Source organism: Stegodyphus dumicola, chromosome 4 (assembly GCF_044657685.1).
Source record: "Stegodyphus dumicola isolate Sdum_Otavi_A_Nest chromosome 4, ASM4465768v1".
Classification (NCBI taxonomy): Eukaryota; Metazoa; Arthropoda; class Arachnida; order Araneae; family Eresidae; genus Stegodyphus; species Stegodyphus dumicola.
The window spans coordinates 106,394,477-106,415,402 of record NC_140771.1 but is presented as its reverse complement, the minus strand read 5'-3'; the positions used below and the strand labels follow the sequence as shown (position 1 = coordinate 106,415,402).

At 30.5% G+C, this 20,926-nt stretch overlaps 1 protein-coding gene across 3 annotated transcripts in view; it reads left to right on the top strand.

Annotated features, from left to right (window-relative positions):
- The window catches only part of LOC118198766 (neogenin-like), a 284,128-nt gene that overhangs the window by 241,249 nt on the left and 21,953 nt on the right, over positions 1 to 20,926 (top strand). For 2 of the 3 annotated variants that reach the window (XM_085815315.1, XM_085815314.1), the window contains exons 22-24: positions 7,856 to 7,972; positions 10,464 to 10,604; positions 17,423 to 17,674. In XM_085815315.1, the coding sequence (XP_085671441.1) occupies positions 7,856 to 7,972; positions 10,464 to 10,604; positions 17,423 to 17,674 (510 nt within the window). The remainder of the gene's footprint in view (positions 1 to 7,855; positions 7,973 to 10,463; positions 10,605 to 17,422; positions 17,675 to 20,926) is intronic. The other variant, XM_085815317.1, reaches the window with a different exon arrangement.

Here is a 20,926-nt window from a genome sequence, read left to right as displayed (position 1 = left end):
ATTTCATTTCTATCAAGTAAATGTACATAATGTTGGAGGTGCTGTGAAACAGGATGTCTAGAAAGCATGTCAGCTTCAATATTGGTAGAGCCCTTCTGATACTTTACTTCATAATTGAACATACTTAGTTTGAGTGACCAACAGAAGAGTCAACGGAAGAGTTAAATTTTTAACATTTTTGAGCCAAAGGAGGGCCGCATGGTCCGTATGTATAACAAATTTTTGTCCATGCAGATAGTAATAGAATTTGTCTTGGGCATCTACTATGGCCAAACATTCTAACTCAGTAATCGTATAATTTTTCTCATAATTTCTTAAAGTTCGGGAATGATATGATACAGAGTGAAGGACATCATTTTCATCTGGTTGTTTCAAAACAGCTCCAACAGTAGTTTGAGAAGCGTCAAAAAAAATATGACATGGTCTACTGGAATCATACAATTGTAAAACAGGTTTGGAAATCAGTATTCTTTTCATTTCGTCGAAAGCTTTTTGACATTGGTCATCCCATTCCCACTTGACATCTTTTTTCAAGAGTCTGTTTAATGGAGCTCTAATAGTTGCATAATTCAGAATGAATCTATGATACACATTCACACTTCCCAAAACTCTTTGTAACTCTTTGGTGTTACTGGGGTTTTTAAGTTTTTAATAACTTCTATATTATGGTTATCGGGAATTATTCTACCATTTTTTATTTCATAGCCAAGAAATGTGATCTGATCTCTGGCGAACACACATTTGTTTCGATTCAATTTAATATGCTCCTCTTTAAACACCTCAAATAAAACTTTTAAATGTTCTAAATGTTCCTTCTCAGAGGAAGAGTAAATGATTATATCATCAAAGTAACTGCAAGCGAAAATAATTTTATTTTTTGTTAATATTTGTCTAATTGTTCTGTTAAAAATTGCAGGAGCATTTTTGAAACCAAAAGGGAGTCTTAACCATTCGAATAATCCAAAATTCGTGCAAAAAGCTAATTTCTCAGTATCTGCAGGGTGAATCGGGATATGCCAGAAACCAGATCTCAAATCAATTGTAGAAAATACGTTTGCTTTACTTAATTTGTCTAACAAAGTGTCAATGCGAGGAAGAGGGTTTGCATCTGTTCTAGCCGGGGAATTCAATTTTCAATAATCTATGCACAATCTAGTTTTCTTACCTTCCTCACTTTTAAGTACTAAAGTCATGGGGGATGAACATGGGCTACAACTTTCTTTAATTATACTTGCTTGTAATAATTGATCAATTTGGGTCTTAATTTCCTCTTCTTCCATACGGGATGTTCTATAAGGTCTTAATGATACAGGCAAATCAGAATTTAAATTAATTCGTTGAGGTTCATTATTAATTTTTCCTACATCATACTTATTTTTAGAAAACACAGATGAATAATCATTTAACAATTTTTCCAAGTTATACTCTTTGTTATCGACAGTATTAGAAACAGCATTTTTCACATAAATGTTAGACTGAGAAACTAATTCCTTTGGATTTGTAGTCCGAGATTTACAGATTGGAAAATTTCTTACATCATCATCATTATTAACACATGGATAAACATTTGTTGTACCACCTTGAAGTTGGAGGTGTAGAGATATGGGTCGGCTGTCAAAATGGCAGTCATCATTAAGTACAATAGCTCTCTGTTTAATTTTTAAATTAGTACAATCAATACTCAACTCAAATAATTTGCATTCATAAAGTCCTAAAATTACATAATTCAAATTATTATCAAGAACAAACAAGGTAATTTGGTATTAATCCATCCAATTTTCATTTGTATACAACATATTTTGTTGAAGATTATTTTTCCTTTAGTTTGGGTTACTGAAAATGATCTAACTCTTTGTACTTTTAAACGTAATTGTCTAGCTGTTTTGGAAGAAATTATTGATATGGTGGCACCACTGTCTACAACACACTCTAGATATTTCTTATTGGACAAATATCTCGACACCTTTAATAGTCAACTACTGTGAGGGGTTTCTGGGGTTGGTTCTATTGCAAGGGGCATAACATTAGGTGTATCAGATCTCTCCCCTCTGAAAGGACAAACCTGAAACCAGTGAAAAGCATTTGGGATTCTGTTCCGGGTGCAAAGTCTACAGGGACTGGGTGGCAATGGCAATCTATTTTGAGAATTATAATTATGATGGCTTGTAAATCTTGGACCACTGAACCGATTATAAAAATTACTTGGTCTCTGAAAACGTTGGAAATTGTTGGGTCTAGGAGAATCTTGTCTCACAGTAGTTTCATAGCTTGAAGCTGAAATTCTACTTCTATTAAATCGATTGTAATCTTGGGGACTGTTTCCAATCGGAGTAACAAATCTGGGAGGTGCACTTTTGATTTGTTGATTTTCGCTAATCTTAATAAGCTTATGGACATGAGTAAGCCAAGAGATGGTGTCAGAGGGTGCGTTGATCGTCATTAAGAATTTTAATTCTATAGGAAGGCCATCCGTCAGACCCTCCAAGATCATTTCATGAGTTAGATTTAATTTTTTACCAATATCTAATTTTTTGCGAAAATATTGCGTTATGTCCTCTTTATGTTTGTACTTGTAATTGGCAAAATCACCAAACGTAGTTAAAGTGGGGTCGAAAAAATTTTCCTTGACTAATTCCACATATTTAGTAATTTTATGGCAGTTTTTGACATATACGCTAAGTGTATACCTTTTAGATATCGAGCTACATTATTAAGCTTCCACGTTTCATCTTTATCTAAATGAGTTTTGTTAAAGTACTCAAGCCATGAATTTATATCCATATCATTCTGCACATCAAAGGGAATTATACTTGTTTCAGGTTCAGCGCTAGCTGCCCTTAATGAATCATCAGGATCACAGATGTTTTCATTAGCCATTATTCTCTTAATAATACTTTCATAAATAAAACTAACTCAATACTCTTTAAATTTTCCCAAAACAATATTAAAACCAAAGTACATCCTTTAAATACCAAATTTAAAATACATTTATACCAAAATAATACTTTTTAAAATTTTCAAAATAAAAACACTATTATTAAATCAGTAATTATAATTCAATAGTAATAATATCATTTGCATCGCCAAACTTTTTACTAATTGCTTCTGTTTGACTTATTGTGACGAGAATACGAGTGATGAAATCGACACGAAAATACACATTTTTGTGCACTCTTGATTAGATTTTCGCAAAACACGATCAATCACCACACAAGCACAAAGCTCTCGAGAGCAACACAGAACGGCATAGACGTTGGGAAAGATTTCCATCCTCAAAAGTAGGTCAACGGTAAGAGCACATTTTAATGAACGACGAACTTTCCATGAAAACACAGATCACGCATCACGGGGCAGAAGGATGCTTCTCTGGACATAAAATAATCTGCAGAATACAAGAAACAGAAAGATGATTCTCTTGAAGCAAGAACACCTAGAGAAAAATGTAGAAACATAGAAGTCGCACAGCGGCAAATTCATCTAAAGTGCGTAACATTTTATCCGTATAATCCTTGGGGTATCTTCTTTTTTAGATAATCCCTTTGAAGATGGTATCCTACTGGCTTTCTGAAATGTAATTTCTCATACATTATTTGTTTTGTGCAGCTGGGGCAACAGGAATGAGACAAATTTTGGAATATAAAGTGGTAGGTTTATTTCAGCATCCATCTCACAAGCGTTTCTTATCGTATCTTGAGCAGAAGCCCTATTTATACATATGTGTGCGTCACGAGGCTCATCCAATCAGCGATATTAATTGAAATCACGAGGTGACGCTATCTTCTCATCAGGAGTGTTCTTAAGGACTTTATGTAATATGACAGATTTATGAGTTTGGCGATTTGGTGGGCGCCAACAGGTTAATATATTTTATACTAAAGAAAGGATTTCGACAAAATTTAGGAACAGGGATGCAATTTAGGTAGAGAATCGCCAACACATTATTAAGCAATATTATTAAAATTTAATTTAATCAATGGATTTAAAAATATTATTACATATATATATATATTTAAACAAATTTAAATTCTAAACAAATACATATAAAAGTAAAAAAGTAGAAAAGCAAATTTAAATTCTAAAAAAAGGAAATAAGCCAAAATAATTTAAAATAATTTTAAAATATGCAAACATGTAAAAGATTTAATTCTCGAACTAATCTACAATATCATTTAAATTCAGAAGCATAAGCAAATCAAGTGTAAAATCTATCCATAAAAATAAATCTACTAATTTAATAAATTAAAATTTTACTTTAAAACTTTAATATTAAAACATTTCAGTTTTTCTTAATTACTTTAATTTTTTGCAATTTTCACACAAAATATCTTTCACTTAATTTTTTTAACAATTTTCACAATTTTTCAACAGAACACACATTTCAAATTACATACAGTTTACATTTTTCTCACATACCACTTCACTTTAATTTTTTTCACATACCACATCACTTTATCCTTCAAGCAAACATACATCTCTTGATTGGCTCAGTTCCTTAACTCCCTAAATAATTAATATTACCTTTAGGATTTTTAATTTAATTTAATTTAATTAATATTAATATTTACAAAAAATTTTTTACTATAACAAAGATAGCAGCTTGACACTCAACTTTACCTACATAAGCGCCATCTATATAATTTGAAGAAACTTCTCTTTCACAACACTTTTGCAGACCCCAACACTCATATAGTAGGTAAGTTAGAATTAAAACTTACTATTTACTTGCTTTAAGTATTTTTTTTTTTTTTTTTTAATTTTATGTAGTATCTAAGTATTTTCTAAATATGAAATTATGTTTTTAAATATATATTTATTTTAAAAATTGCGAATTAGTTCTTTTTGTTTCTTATTGGTTTATATGGATTATGTATCTTTTATAGTTTCTTTTTATTGATATGCATATTCGTGTAGGGGAAATTTCTGTAGACAAGGATTTCTAAAATACATTGGTTTCTAAATTTTTTATTATTTTATAAAAATTAATTTTTAAAAAATTTAATTTTTTAAGAAAAAGTTTCATTCTTGACTTTACTTGCTTGTTTCTCAAAAAACTTAATTAGTATTTTCCTTTTTGAACTTTAATTCTTAAATGTTAATTTCTAAGGGTACCACTTTATTGGAATTACTTTTGGTTTTGACTTTTACCCTTGCCTGCATGAATGACGAAACACGAATTGAATGATTGGAGAGTTAGGTTTGGAGGCAACTTCCCCTTGATAAGTCTGTCTCCTGCCTACTCTACGATCATTCACATGTGCATTTTTTTAAAAATTCTTTAATTTAATTTTAATTTATTAAATTAGTAGATTTATTTTTATGGATAGATTTTACACTTGATTTGCTTATGCTTCTGAATTTAAATGATATTGTAGATTAGTTCGAGAATTAAATCTTTTACATGTTAGCATATTTTTAAATTATTTTAAATTAGTTTGGCTTTTTTCTTTTTTTTTAGAATTTAAATTTGCTTTTCTACTTTTTTACTTTTATATGTATTTGTTTAGAATTTAAATTTAAATTTCATTCCTTGCAGCAATGGTGCAAAGAATATTTAATTAAATATGTATTTAAATTTAATTTTTTAATTAAACTCAATTTATTCTTTTGAAACAATGTATATATATATAATATTGTATGATCTTAAATTCATTTAGTGTGAAAACAAGTTTAAGTTACTTAATACTTTTTCTGGCCTTTATATCTTCATGTACATTCACTGTTATTATTATATTTTTTACTTTTATATTTTTGATTTGTTTTTACAAAGTTTGCATTATTTATCTTATTTTGTAATCTTCTATATTTATTTCAACTTTATACAATGGTGCAAAGAATATTTAATTAAATATGTATTTAAATTTAATTTTTTAATTAAACTCAATTTATTCTTTTGAAACTGTATATATATATAATGTTGTATGATCTTAAATTCATTTAGTGTGAAAACAAGTTTAAGTTACTTAATACTTTTTCTGGCCTTTATATCTTCATGTACATTCACTGTTATTATTATATTTTTTACTTTTATATTTTTGATTTGTTTTTACAAAGTTTGCATTATTTATCTTATTTTGTAATCTTCTATATTTATTTCAACTTTATACTTTGAATTCTTTTTCATAATGACAATTTCCAATGTTTAATTTTTACAAATAATATAGAACTCAAATGCATAAACACGGGGGTGTCGGGGACGGTTACTCGAGTTTATTTGGATTTCTCTACAGAAATTGCTTTTCACTCAAAATTGAATTGGCTTAAATGCTTCATAGGAATAAGTTCTTTGAGTTTCAGCATTGATTCATAATCCCTTCTATTCGTGGAAATATTTGGCTTGACTAGAATTGCCGGTTTGGCTTAACCTTATTACTTGAGTAAAGATGAAACACCTTCGTATTTACGTATTTATTTATTAATTAATGTTCATTGAACGGGAGTTGGTTTGTTCCCCTTGAAAAGTCAACTAATTTCTGATCAATGACAATGATTACTTGCTTTTAATTTAATTTTTCCTTTTACAATTGAAATTTTGTTCTTCATGATTTAATTCCAGTCCCTGTTAAAACATTATTAACATTTTACTTTCAAGTTACTTCAAAACATCTTTCAAAATATAACTTACTAGTATGGATTCACTCTTTTAAAATAATTCTACTTTAATTAAACTTAGAAGATAATATAATCAATTAATCAATATTGTTTAGGAAATAAATTATTATTATTATATATATATGCAATTCTGTGTTCATAAGTGAATGTTAAAAATTAGTCTGCATTTAAATTGTATCTGAGAGTTAATAAATATAGTTAATAAAAATAATGTAATTGACTCTGTTGCTAGAGTATATGAATCATGACATAAGTGTTGAGCATCATATTATACATATTTTGTTAGCTTGGGTCTAATGTAATAAAAAACTTTTTTCAAATTTGGTAAAGAGGAAAGGTTCTGCATTCAGATGACAGTATATACCCATCTTTTATATATATCTATATATACATGAAGTTGAAGAAGGCAAAACTGTATGCATGAAGAACTGAGGATGGGAGAAACTGCTAGAGTGTGATTCAGTATGAAACAGTTCTTTACTAAAGTTGCCATTATCCTTAATGTGTGGGTAGAAATCTCTCGTGTCATCTTTTGTTTCATATTCCCAGAAGTTATAATTAAGAAATGATGATGATACACTCACTTCTTATATTTGAAATAAAGGATAAAAATATGCTTTTACTTTGAGGGGTACTTTCTTTAGTAATCTTTGCATGTTTTGCTTTTGTACTGCCTGAATGTTCTAGTGTTTAGTTTATGCTGACTGTTAGCTTTGAAATCAAAGAGTGGAGGATTCATTCTTGCATTAAACTTGGATATATATGTGTATTTTTCTTTTATGTGGGTGTAATTTCAGTAGCTGGGCATCGTTCTTGGTGATGAGACTGTTGAATGGCGATGGAGTTAACCAATCCCAAAGAAGGCTTAAATGAAAGCATTTGAAAGGGGGGAAAAAAAAGCTTAGCTTTGTGGTTAAAAGGAGGCTGTTTTCTATAATATATCTTCTTTAAGAGCATTTAAACTATTGTAACTTTTTTCAGATATTTTTTACTTTTCTGAAATTTTTATTGTTTCCCTTTTTGTTGATTCCTTGTGTTTTTTAACTTGTAGTTTGTTCTGTCCATACTTATATGTATTTCAGTTATTTAATCCAGTGTTTATTTAAAAACTTTACAACAGTTATATTTAAAACAGTAAGCTATAAACTATTTAATTATATTTATATCTTTTATTATGCACTTTATGTTTGTTTTCACTTTTTATTTTTTTTTTGCTTTATTTTAATTTCTTCTTGCACAATCTTAGATTCTATAAATGATGATCTACTGCCTAATGCAGATAAATGTGTTGTCAAGTGTCGTCCCATTAGGGCTACACCAATAAAAATATCACTTGATCACCAAAAACCACTTATGAACGACAGTGAGTATTGAAATATCTTTCCTGTCTAACTTTTATAACTAATGTAATGAAAACAGAAAGTAAGAGCTCATTAAAAAAAGTCAGAGTTTGACATTTATATTTAAATACATGTAAATTTCAAAGAAAACATCAAGTATCAGCTACATACAGCCTGTTCTTGAGAGTTCTGATATTGGTTTTTATTTATTTATTTACTAATTTTAGTTTTAGAAATTTGAGTACTGTGTAAATATTTAAAATAAGATCAGTGGCGGATTAAGAATAAACTCTGCAGTGGAATCTTAATTCACAGATGCCTTGGATCATGAAAAAATAGATTCACAAATAAATTTTCCAAATGAAAGATGTCTTTAATGATAATGATGTCTCAAAATATGAACAAGTAAGCCAAGAACAAATGATATTCTGAAAGACAATTAGTGCAGTGGTGGAAGTGTCTTCAGAAGAAGTCGGAAGGAAAAATGTTTCTGTTTATTTAATCCACGGAATTTGACCAAAGGTTCTCTCCTGATAAGCAGTAATCACACAGGCAAATTTTTAATGGGACAAAACTCAAGGATTCTCAATTTGAGGCTAGTGATTTTGAGAGAAAAGAAATAGAAGAGGGAAAAAGACAGAAAGGCATCAACTATCTGGTATTTTAATGTTATATAATTTTCCTTTCAAGCTGTAAGGTTTTGTACTTTAGGATTATTCACTGTGTTTTACATAAACCGTAAACTGTCCTTTGTAGAAATGTGGTCAAATTTAGTTAAAATTTTCCTGTTTTTTATATATTTGGTATTGTGTTAAATATTGTGTATGTGTTATATTTAATGGTTTCCTTTGATTTTGCATTATAACCTTACATACAAAATACTCTTTTCTGAGCAATCATTTGGGATCCAAGAATGAATTGACTTCTTTTACATTAATTGCTTTTGGAAAAAATTGTTTTTATTTGTAGATTTTTCAGATGATAAATTATCTTGAGGAATAATTAAGTTTGTAAACCAAGATTTCACTGTATTTCATTTTAAAATCTTTCTTTTTCATGTTATGATATCTTCAATTATTAAATATTAATATTTTACAAAATACAAAAAAATGTTTAGTGATAACTTCTCTTTGTCAAGTATATAATATTCTAAGCATCTTTAGAATGCTAATTTTTGTAGTTTTGTCATGTAATTTTGAAATACGGATTCTGACAAGGTGAATAGTTTTTTTCCAATGTATATAGGTATAGTTTTGCTTAACCTTCCAGCACGCACGCTTAGCAATTTTACATGAGCGCACGCTCACGACATCTATTTTACCTACATCTATTTTTACATCTACGACATCTATTTTTTACATCTATTTTACCGTTTTTGGCACAAAAAATGATGAGTGAATATTGATAATAAATTTTGTTAAAACGTAAAATATTAACCTTATTATTACAAAATACAAATGATGTCACATTCAAATGATAATAAATTATTTTTAAACGCTTATATGAGTCAGGTGAAAAAATAATGATGTATTTTATTATAGAAATTTTAAAATTTACTATTTAATAGTTATATTTTAAAATCTAAGCTACTTTTAATATTCATCTGTCCTGTTCATTTATTATAGAATCGAAGACAACTTGTCACAAATAAAAATCTCTTGCAGCTCATCACAGCTCTTGTTATTTCAGTTCCAATGCCATCACTTGAGAACAAGTCTTTTGCATTTAGATGGTGTCCTTTTTTTATTCCTATCATATATAAAAATCTAAAGTAGGCCATCATTTCCACTCGGGTAACAGTGCAGTCTCTATCTCTGGAGTATTTTGCCTTTTAGTAAACTTATACATTTATTTGTACATTCCAAAATTTCATCAAGCATATTTACATCAACTATTTTCAAAATTGTTCCCATTTCATCATTTATATCCTTGGCTTGGTGTTTTATGCCAGGTAACGCTCACAATATTCATTTTATTCATCTTTGAGCAGTTTGCATGTTTCTGTTTTTGCCACTTAGAAGTTTTATCCTTACTAACATAGAATATATCATCATCATTCCTTTTTTCTTTATCATTAGTACTGTCATCATCTGAACTTTATTGTTCAGATTCAGTGCTGATATTATTTATATCTGTATTTTCCTCACTCAGATTGCTATTATTCTCACATCCTTGTCGTCCTTTTTCTTCATCAGATAATTCTTGAAGAATGCGAGCAAAATCAGCTGCTTGAACATATTATTTTGACATGAAAACCGATATAAAAATTACAAGAAAGCTTGTGGTTACTTGCATATGGTTTGATAATAAACGTCCAAATAGAGAATACTGGTTATATTTTTGATTATTAAATTCATTATTAGTTATAATACAGAAAAAGAAATCTCTTCCTGCTTTTTTGTAGACTCATTTTTAATGAAAAAAGTAGTTTTAAATGTTAATTTCTAATTCATTTAGCTTTAGTATTGATAGAAATTGTTTTTATAATTATTTTGCTTGTATTTGCTTTTACAGCATCTGTCATAACCTGTTCAAGTAGTGGATTAAATCAAAATAGTTATGATCTGGGAACTAATAGTTTGGGACGACCTCTATATCCTCGAACACAGTACAACATTAACAGAAATCCTATTATTCATGATGGACATCAGCTAGGTATGTTATTTTTTTGTTTTTAAAAAATGTTCTTTTTGTTAATAAAGTTGATCTTTTTGTTGTTTTGATGATATTGTTTATGCTTTCAAGTCGGAATTATATACACTGGTGTGCAAAGCTTAAGCAGCAATGTAAATTTTAATCAGATATCCATGAAATTGTGGAAAAGAAGTTTATGCAATCAGTGCAATGAACACGCAATTCAGTAGAAAGGTCATGCATATGCAGATGTCAGGAACAAAATGTCACAAGCGACGTGAGCGTATGCAAAATGTGTGCGGTCAGCTCAAGACTACAATAAAAGGAAGGACGGAGACACAATTAAAGACATTCGCTGCAAGTTAGTTCTTTCGTGAAATATGGATAGAAGAAATCACCTGAATGACTTCGTATGTGGAAGAATGATTGGGAAGCTGGAGGAGTGGTGTAATGTGACCAGTGTAGCCAGAGAGTTTGGAATCAACAAAAGTGTCATTTTGCTTGCTTGGAGAGCCTTTCAAACTATAGGTACAGCAGTTAAAAAGGTTGATGGTGGCCGCTCTAGAAAAAAACTTCAGTGGATAATCTATATATCATCCTGCAGGTGAAAAGAGCCGAAAACCAGTCAGCAAACTTCATAGCTCAGCAACTGTGTACAGCAATGGGGTGACAAGTGTCACGGTTTACTGTGTACAGACGCTTTCAGAAAGGTGGCCTGCTTACCTGCCATTCTGAATGCTGCATCCCTTTGAAAGTTGGCGGTCGGCACCACCGTTTAGAATGGTGCAAGGAGTACAAAATCTGGAAGTCTTATAAATTTAATCATGTCCTCTTTATGGATGAGAGTCGTTTTGGAGTCGCAAGCGATTCTCTGACACGCTTTCATCCAAGTAACATCACAAAAAGAGACCGTTATGGTGGTCCTAGAGTTCTTGTCTAGGGAGGCATTATGCTGAATGGGCAGACAGAGCTCCATATTTTCGACAGAGGTTCTGTAACCAGAGAATCGCTGTTGTTGAGGTGATCCTTCCCCGTGCGCATCTATTCTGAGGTGCCATTGGAGCAAACTGCATTTTTAAGGATGACAGTGTACGGCTACACTGGACTCCTGCTGTTCAGAAACTACTAGAAAGTGAAGATATCACTTGAATAGATTGGCCTGCATTACTCCCCTGATTTAAATCCCATTGAACATGTGTGGGATGCTTTGGGGAGATGCCTTGCAGCACAATTACATCTCCCAGGGAATACCCAACAACTGAAATTGGATGCTGATTGAGGAATGGGTGAAGGCCATCTTAATGGGAGAATGCCGATGCTAACATTTGGTGACGTCACAGCCAAGGGCGGTCAGCCAAAATGATCTTTCTTTTCCTGGTAATATATGAGAAACAAATATATTCTTCTCTTCCTATAAACAATATTTAAGAAAAATACTGAAGAATGGATTACTGATCTTTTACACTTAGACAGCAGGATTGCATCTGAGAGGAGTTTCTCAAATAATATTAATTTTTGCTTGCTAATCAATGACATTCTGTACAGTAATATATCTTTGGTTAAGTACCATTATATGTAGTTTAATAGCATTAAACACTGAAAACTCAAATAGTTTTAAACTAATTAGAATGAATATTATATCAAATTTTTAACAACAGTGTGACTAGCATTCAAAACTAAATATTTTCACTTACATTTTGCAAGCAATACCAGAAACTATGTTTTTGCTGTCTCATGTAAAAAAAATCGTAGCCAGAAATTTGAGAGCTGCAAATATTAATATTTCACGTCAAGTCAAAGAGACTAACATTCAAGAGAGAGTTATGTATCTCTTAGATATAAGATTTATCAATATTTACATTTAATTGTTTATATCAGATAATTTTAAGATAAAAATATGTTACTTTTAAATTAATCTGGGAACATAGGGATATAAATGATTTCCATTTCTTCATTATTTGATTTACACATAGCTTTTGACATATTGATTCATTTTGCTATTGTTTTTCATAGACTCATATAGAAAAATGTTCAATGTAAAAATTTGCAGTAATTAAGAAAAACTCATTTTCATAACCAAACATTTATTTCATAAATTTAAATACTCACTGAAATGTCTTCAACAAGATACTCAAAATTACCAATATTAAATTAATGTGTCAATAAGTATTGATTTTTAAATTTCTGGGGTTTTGTTTGTTTTTTAAAATGATCATTATTATCAAAAATTTGAATTATTTGTTAATTGAACTAAGGGAAACCCTAACTGCTACAACAGTCTTTTCATCAAAATGTTTAGCGGCAGTAGAAACATTTTGCCTTTCTAATGAGGTTAGATATAATACTTTTTTCAAAAGTGTTGGAGCTATTTGTGTAGAATGGTGCTGCTCTATAGTATATAATTGTTTCAAATGCAATAGCCTTGCATAATACAGCTTATTATCTGTATCATTAAAAAATGGTTTGATTGGTTTCAGTTTGGTTCAACCTATTATTCCTTATACATTTAATTAACTAAATTAAACAGTGAAAAAAATCTGTTTTTTTCCCAAATAAAATTAATTTTCAATAGCAGACACCATATGACTATTCCATAGCATTTATGTTTAACCTGGTTGTTGTCAGAAATTATGGAAACAACCTCGAAGCCACAATCATGAAAAAATTATAACACCTGTAAAGTCTGAATTTTTAAATCGTTTGGTTGAGATTATGGACAGGAAACATTGCAACATCTTCTTTATTTGAAGATAAGATTCAAGAAATCATAATGGTTTGAACTTTTTGAGGCACATCTGCACAAGACAAACCTTTAATTTTACCATTCTTACATGCAATAGTAAGTTTAATACGAATCTCATCAAGTAAAAGATTACTAACCTTTTCATGATTTCGTAGTTGTGAATATTTATGAGATAAGTATCGTAATTTCGCGCGTATAGTCCGCGGACTATCTGTGTTTAAAATGCGAAGTTTTGAAGCTGCGGACTATCCACCAGTGCGGATAATACGCTGGTTGTTCACGGTTAAAATCATTGAAATTTAAAAAACACGCTGTCGTGAACTGCCGATGATCAAATATAAAAAAAGCGCAAGATTCCAAGAAAATATTCGTATGTATCGTATCGATAGTAAATCATAGAGCATAGTGCAGAACGAATGAGTAGTAGCAAGTAGAGCTCCTAAAATCCAAGCTGGTGCATCAAGCGATGCCGGGATATGAGCCAAAGAAAGTCTTGTATGAACACTCACTTAGCGCAACCAAAGTCTTGTATCCCAGTATCCTTCGCACTGCTTTAGTGCAACTGCCGGGAGGGGGAAGAGTAATTGATGCATCAGCTCGGTTTTTAGGAGCCATAATAGCAAGTACCTGGAGTACAAAAAAAAAAAAAGTGTGATTCGTTTACGCGGTGGTTTGGCAACACCGAGTGAGTGGGGTCGAAGGTCACATTTCATTACCACTTATGACGAGTATAGCACGTTGCACAGTATTTTGTCTTTCATCTTCGATAACGTTGATGAAACATCGCTGGGAAAAAGATGGAAATAGAGAAGCGGGCCGTTATTGGTTTAATCCTAGTATTCGGTGCACGCGGGATTTGGCTACTTTTGGCGACTTTATGATGAGCAGTAAAAACGGGACATATACGATGAGTAGTTAACGGGTCATTTAAAAAAATATATATATAGTTTAACATAGTATATACTACATATATAGTATACATACTATGTATATACACACATAGTATATAGTGCATAGTATATATATAGACGTTCTTTGGATCATTTTTGGATTTTACCCCGTTATTTTGAAGTGGACGAGAAAGCGGTGAGAAATTGGCGCAAACAAAGGATGTGTTTAAAAAGCATGGGAATATTGCCATATTAAAAAAACGTAATTTCGGACGTATAGTCCGCGGACTATCTGACGATTTTTGAAATTTTTTTTATATAAAATCTTGCGTGCGAACTATACGTGCGAAATTACGGTACTTTGCATTTAACCCTGGACAACAAGGTTAAATGCAAAAGTATTTATCTCTTAAGTACGCAACATTTAATGTTAACTTTTTTAAGTAGAAAGGATGCCATAAAATCAAGGATGAGCTTTCTCATATTCAAGAATAACATGTAGGACTGCTGTAAAATGATGTGTAGTTTCATGTCATCATTTCAGCTGTGTAAGTTGGGCGTTTAGCTTTCAATAATGAAATTTTTTTTCCGTAAAATATTTAATCGTATATCATAATTTGTTCTGATGTATTTTCAGAACACTTCTGAAGAGTTTGTTGCCAAATCCAGCATTTCTTCGACTATTTTTTATGTTTTCTTATAACTGTACAAATGATTTGAGAGGTTTTCAAATTTTGATCATTTATTACATAGTAGATGTTTTCCCAAAAGCCATTAAAACATTTGTTGTGTTTAAACTTTCATGAAAAACTGAAACAGTTGAATCATGCTCGACTTTAAATGATGCATCACTGCTGGGCATAATGCATCTCAGTATGCAAAAAAAGTATATAATCAGATGTTTTCATTATTGCCCTTGTATTTGATAATTTATTGTTGTAAAGTTTCAAAAATTTCTAAAAGGAGGCAATGTTCTCTGCAGCACACAGTTTTCTTTAATTTCACACCATTCCTTTATTTCTCTTGTCCTGTCTTCTAGTGTCTTTCACTTTTGTGGTAAAGGACAAGATAAATATTTATGTTGACCGCAAAAAATAGTCGGATATGCATCTTTTGATAAAACTGGCACTTTTCTTTGAAGTGTTAAAACTGTCCCATCAGGTCGTGTCGCTTTATCATCTCTTATGATAAAACGTCCGTCAAAATGCAAACAAAAGCATTCATGCAAACAAACATGATCCTGGTACAAAATCTTTCCTATTAATTTTATCAATCCATGTTTTACACAGTAGTTCACCTTTGAGAAACTTAAACATTGGAATATGCTGTTCATATGGATAGTAATTTAATTTGCATCCCGGAATGCTACATTTTCATGGCATCTGTAAAAATTCAATTAACACCTTAATTCAATTATGCACCGTAATTAAATAACTAAAAAATTAATAACTAAAAAAGTATTACAATGAATTATTGAATGCTATATTAATTAATATGCTGTAGACTTTAATTATTAATAAACCCCTGTTTAAGCTTAGTGAGTGTACAAAATAAGTATAAAAGCTTGAGCTCAATATTTTTTTTTTTTTTTTTTTAATATTATTATTCTTGTCAAAATTAGAAGAAGGAATTATTCTAATAAAGCATTATGAGATTCGTGTTTGATGCATGGTTTGAAAATGAAAGATACAAAAGAAATTTACTGGATTATTATAATATTTAACATGAGTGTTATGGCATATGTAATAAGAATGATTAGAATATGGATAAATATGGGGGGAAGAATCTCTTTAGCTTATATTTATTATAAAAGTGTTTGTTTTGTATCACGAACTAATTCCAAAGGCCAAACAGAATTAATTAAAGGAAAACTTTAAAGTGTGCTAGTAAAAAAACTTTCAATACATCTTGCTAAAAGTTAAATTTAATATAGTTAAGGCATAGTTAATGCTACATAATTTCTAGCTTAATCGCACAATCTGTTTTCACTCATACTGTTTGAAGATGGCCTTAGTATGATTGCCCTCATTCATGACGTCACATGCGGGGAGAACTCCTTTGGATTCGGCCTTCTGTCATCAAGATGGCCTTGAATGGGCACTCTTACCTCAAGATGTGTTGGACAGTGTGGTACTGAGTATGAAGATGGTGTGAAACAACTTGAGGGCATATCTCTAAGGAACATCTGCTTGTTGTTGTTCCTCTTGTACAGACATTCATGTGTAATGATACTGCGAGTTCAATAAAGCCTCTTTTTGTTTGATTCCACACTGTATGCATTGTATTTGTTTTTGCACAACTTTGCTTTCGTCATAGTTTGAATACAAAATGCTCTCTGTCGTTTCTGAATTTCATGTCTCTCAGATGATTTGTTGTGGAGTTATGCAAAAGGAACACCCGTTATGTTTTGTACACCAGTGTATTATTTCATTTAACAAAAAGTATTAAGATTATTAACAGAAGATTATCTTCCTGTGTTGCTAGCTTTTTAATTTTTTTATTTATTTATTTATTTTTTTCTGTTGTGTCGGCCAGTATTTAGAATTATATATAAAAAAAAATTTATGCAGATCAGTCTTTGAATGTCATAATTTATAGAATGTAAAATTAAATTTACCTTTAACTTCTCAGAAATATTCCAGCTATTGAAGTATTTCGTACTTTTTTATAAAATTTTAAAACAGCAAATTGTTTTTAGCTGCTGGATTTAAAAGTTGCTTTAATAAACATAACAGTTACTTAAATAAATTTAGTACAAGATACATGATATAGTGTCTTACTCAGAAAAATAAGTTCCCCCTTCTCTCCATGCATATATATTTTGATCCTTTTTCTCATATATATATAAAACAAAACGTTTTAGGTTGAAAAAAGGACTTCCAAAACTTGCAAATGCTGTTGAGATTGCTAGACATAATAATTAATTAAAATAAATTATAACTTATCCAGGCAATTTTGAAGTTAAAAAAACTTGTGTTTTGTAAAAAATCTAAAATAATTTGAAATGATTAATGTCAATTTTAAAATTGGGAAACTGTGGCTAAGAGTACATTTAAAAAAAAATTTAATTAAATAGTTTTTAAATTGTGCCGCAGATTCTCCATAAAATTTCTTGTAACTATTGAGTTGTAGATTCTTTCCATTTGAATATTTGCGAACTAATACTTTTTTAACATGTAATTTTTTTTCATATTTGACTATTGTAGGTGAACCACCACCTCCTCCACAAGTTGCAGAGGTTTCACAGTGTCCAGGCTCTTCATACGAGACAGACAATATAGTCTCAGATGCCAGTCATTCAGTAACATTTATTTCATCTGTACATGAGAATCCTGAGCAGAGCAATTCCAATACTTTAAGTAAGAAGCAATCTGGTCTCCAACATCCTCTTCGTAGTTTCACAGTTCCTGGAGCCCCATCACAAAGTGTCCCTGCAACACCTTTGTCGAAGCATATTTGTAAGAAGAAAAAATTGTTTTCTAGTTCCTAACTATTTATGAAAATTGCAATACCATGAAAATCTTGTGGTACTAATTTGCTTGTAATAGTGTCAGTTTAATAAATGTATGGAATTTTACTTTTTCATGTAACTTTAACCCTTTTCAGCATTGTGGATATAAAATTCAATCTAGAAGGGTATCACTCTTATTCATTACTCATAAAATTTTTGCTAGCTTTTAATGTACCTGACTTCCAGTTGGATATATTTTGGAAGAAAAGGAAACAAGGTACAAAGTCAGAGTTTTTAATTATAACCAAGAAAATACCATTTATTCTTGACATTTTGAGGAATTTTGAAATTTCAAGGCTAAACCCATAATGATTGGATGGTTAATGAAATACTTTGAGAACTTTTGATTTATTGCCGAGGTCATATACAGACTGAACTTTTTGGGTAGGTTTTGATAATCAAAATACAACAATCTTCTATAGGCCATTTTTTTTCCCTTTTGAATTCCCTAAAGAAATTTAAATATCAGCCACTGGAAACATGTGGAACTTCAAATCTGATTTTAAAATAAATTTGAATTTTTAAATAAAATATGGGTTATAATCTATCCATAGAATATTCTCTTCTTTTTGAATGTGGAATAAATCATGTGACGTAAATAGTCAGATGAAAAAGTTATTTTGCTTAATTTTCTTTTGCTCTGCTTTATTTTTAAATTCAGGTTCATAAAATATTCTATTTTAAATTTAAATAAAATTAGACAACATTTATTCTGTATGGGTTTAGTAATTTTTATTTTTAGAAAATTTCTAGCATTTTTCAGTTTGAATAATGTTTGGAGTTTGTATGTGTAGAACAGTTATCTAAGCATCCAATATCCAGACCTGCATATCACCAGAGGGGGAAAGAAAAGTTTTAAGAGTATTTTTTTAATTTAAATTGTTATTATTACTATTTTTAATAACAAAATCTAGAAGTGGATAATATAATGTTCGACAAAAAGGTGTCCGCCGATAACATCGCGGCAAAAACGTCGCGGAGAAAACAACGCAAGGAGAAAACGTCGTGCTACAAAACATCGCAGTTCTAAAACATCATGGTACAAAACATCGTCGTCGAAAATAAAGCGGTTCAAAAACTTCGCAGTTTAAAAACATCGTCATTGAAAATATCGTGGTAAAAAATGAAGTATCTACAAATCCTCGCATGACGATAACATCGCAGACATTTTTTTTTTTTTTTTCCAGGTTTTAATAATTGGAAATGGATATTCCCATAATGATTTGTGAGCGCAAGATGTAAAGAAGGATAATTTTTACTTTCACAATTTTTTAAGTTGCTGAAAAAGTAAGAAGGAAACTTAAATATAGATAATTAAATGCAACTTATAGCTTATACTTTTCATAAAAAATTACCAGTAAAAGCATTACAAAAATTATTTATTAATGGCCTTTGTTAGTTAACTATGTCGGTTTAAAATTCCATTAAGTGCTATAAGTTGCATTAGTTTTCTATGCTTAAGTTTCCTTCTTATTTTCTCAGCAAAAATTTATTAGTTAATAAAAAAATATGAAAGTAAAAATTATCCTTCTTTCCATCTTGCACTCACAAACATTATGGGAACATAAATTTACAGTTATTAAAGAATGTCTGCGAAAAGCATGTCTGAAAAAAGCATATCTGCGATGTTATCGTCATGTGATGATTTGTAGATACTTTATTTTTTACCGCGACATTTTCGACAACGATGTTTTTAAACTGCAAAGTTTTTGAACCGCTTTATTTCCGACGACGATGTTTTAGGACTGCGATGTTTTCTCCCACGATGTTTTGTAGCACGACGTTTTTGCCTTGCGTTGTTTTCTCCGCGATGTTTTCGGCTGTAACCGACAAAAAGTATGTGTACCTTAGCAGCGATTTTTCTTTTGATTAATAGAAATTCCTATTTGCGACTTTCAGACATCTGCTGCCTACAAAATCAATCCATAGGCAGTGATAAAAATGATATTGATTAATATTAGCCGTAATTATGTTTTGAGCCTTGAACGGTTGGGGGAGTAAGATTTTCCTGTCTGACTTAAACAATAAGTCCTAAGATATATGGACTTAAGTGTGGTTAGTTTGGGATGTTTCTTATAATTATTTTCTTTTGTTGGCCTAGCTGTGGGAAACAGAGAATTAGATTTCAAAGAACTTAACATAGAAAATTGTGCTCTTCTTTAACTTTATAATTTGATCCAACTTCTTATTTTTTACATGCTATTATTGCAATTATTGCAATTATTTATCAAAAGTAAAGTTTGAATTTTTGATTATTCAGAGTTACTGATTCTGAAGCTGTAGCAGGATCTGCAAAGCAAAAGCATATTTGGTACTTGCCTTCTATAGCAACCTTGGTGAGAAAAAATGGTGTAGATGTAATTTGGGCAAAATACAGTTTCAAAATTAGGCGAAATAGCAAGCATTTTTTGCCATTGATTTTGAATGCTAAAGAAAGCAAAATTTTGGGGTCAGTGGAATTCGGGAAAAAATATAGCAAATTGATAATAAATGAAAATGAGATAATAGAAGTTTTTGATTGAAATGACAATGCTCCAACCAGCGATCCAGTTTTCTCGATTCACAGCCATACTAAAAATGAAATGTGTAGTATACTTGTTAATCAGAAAATATCACTACCATCAAAAAAACTTATAAAGAGGTGTTTGCAAATGAAAAGATTTCAATTGACAGTTTAATAGGAATTTTCAGATTTCAGAACATTTGCAGAACAATGGAACTTTGCAACTCAAAAATAAATTCTATCTGTCTATAAAATTAAAGAGAAAATATTAATACTAAAAACAAAACAGATTAAACAACTTCCACTATAAGAAATGTTTAATGAAACAAATAAATGTTTTATCTGTAAATTTTGATTCCCGTAAGTTCATAAATACTTCATTATTTTAACTCTTTCATGTTGAAGTCCCCCGAAACACCCGACTATTCAGACATCGGCAGGTCAACCAAACGCCTGAATTATTTTCTTATTTTCTACCTGGTGCTTTCCTCCATCACATTAGTGTGTGTTTCATTTTTTTTGGGTGTTGTTAAATGACATGCCAGTCATTCTTTTAAAGCGACTAGAAGTAATTCTATTATTTGAATGCGCCTTTTTTCCTCCTTTGTTTAGTTATTAATGCCTGAAATTGCAATCCTCTAAGAGAAAACGGCATACAGTGTAAAGCACATGGAGATCCCAAAGAGAAGTTTTCGC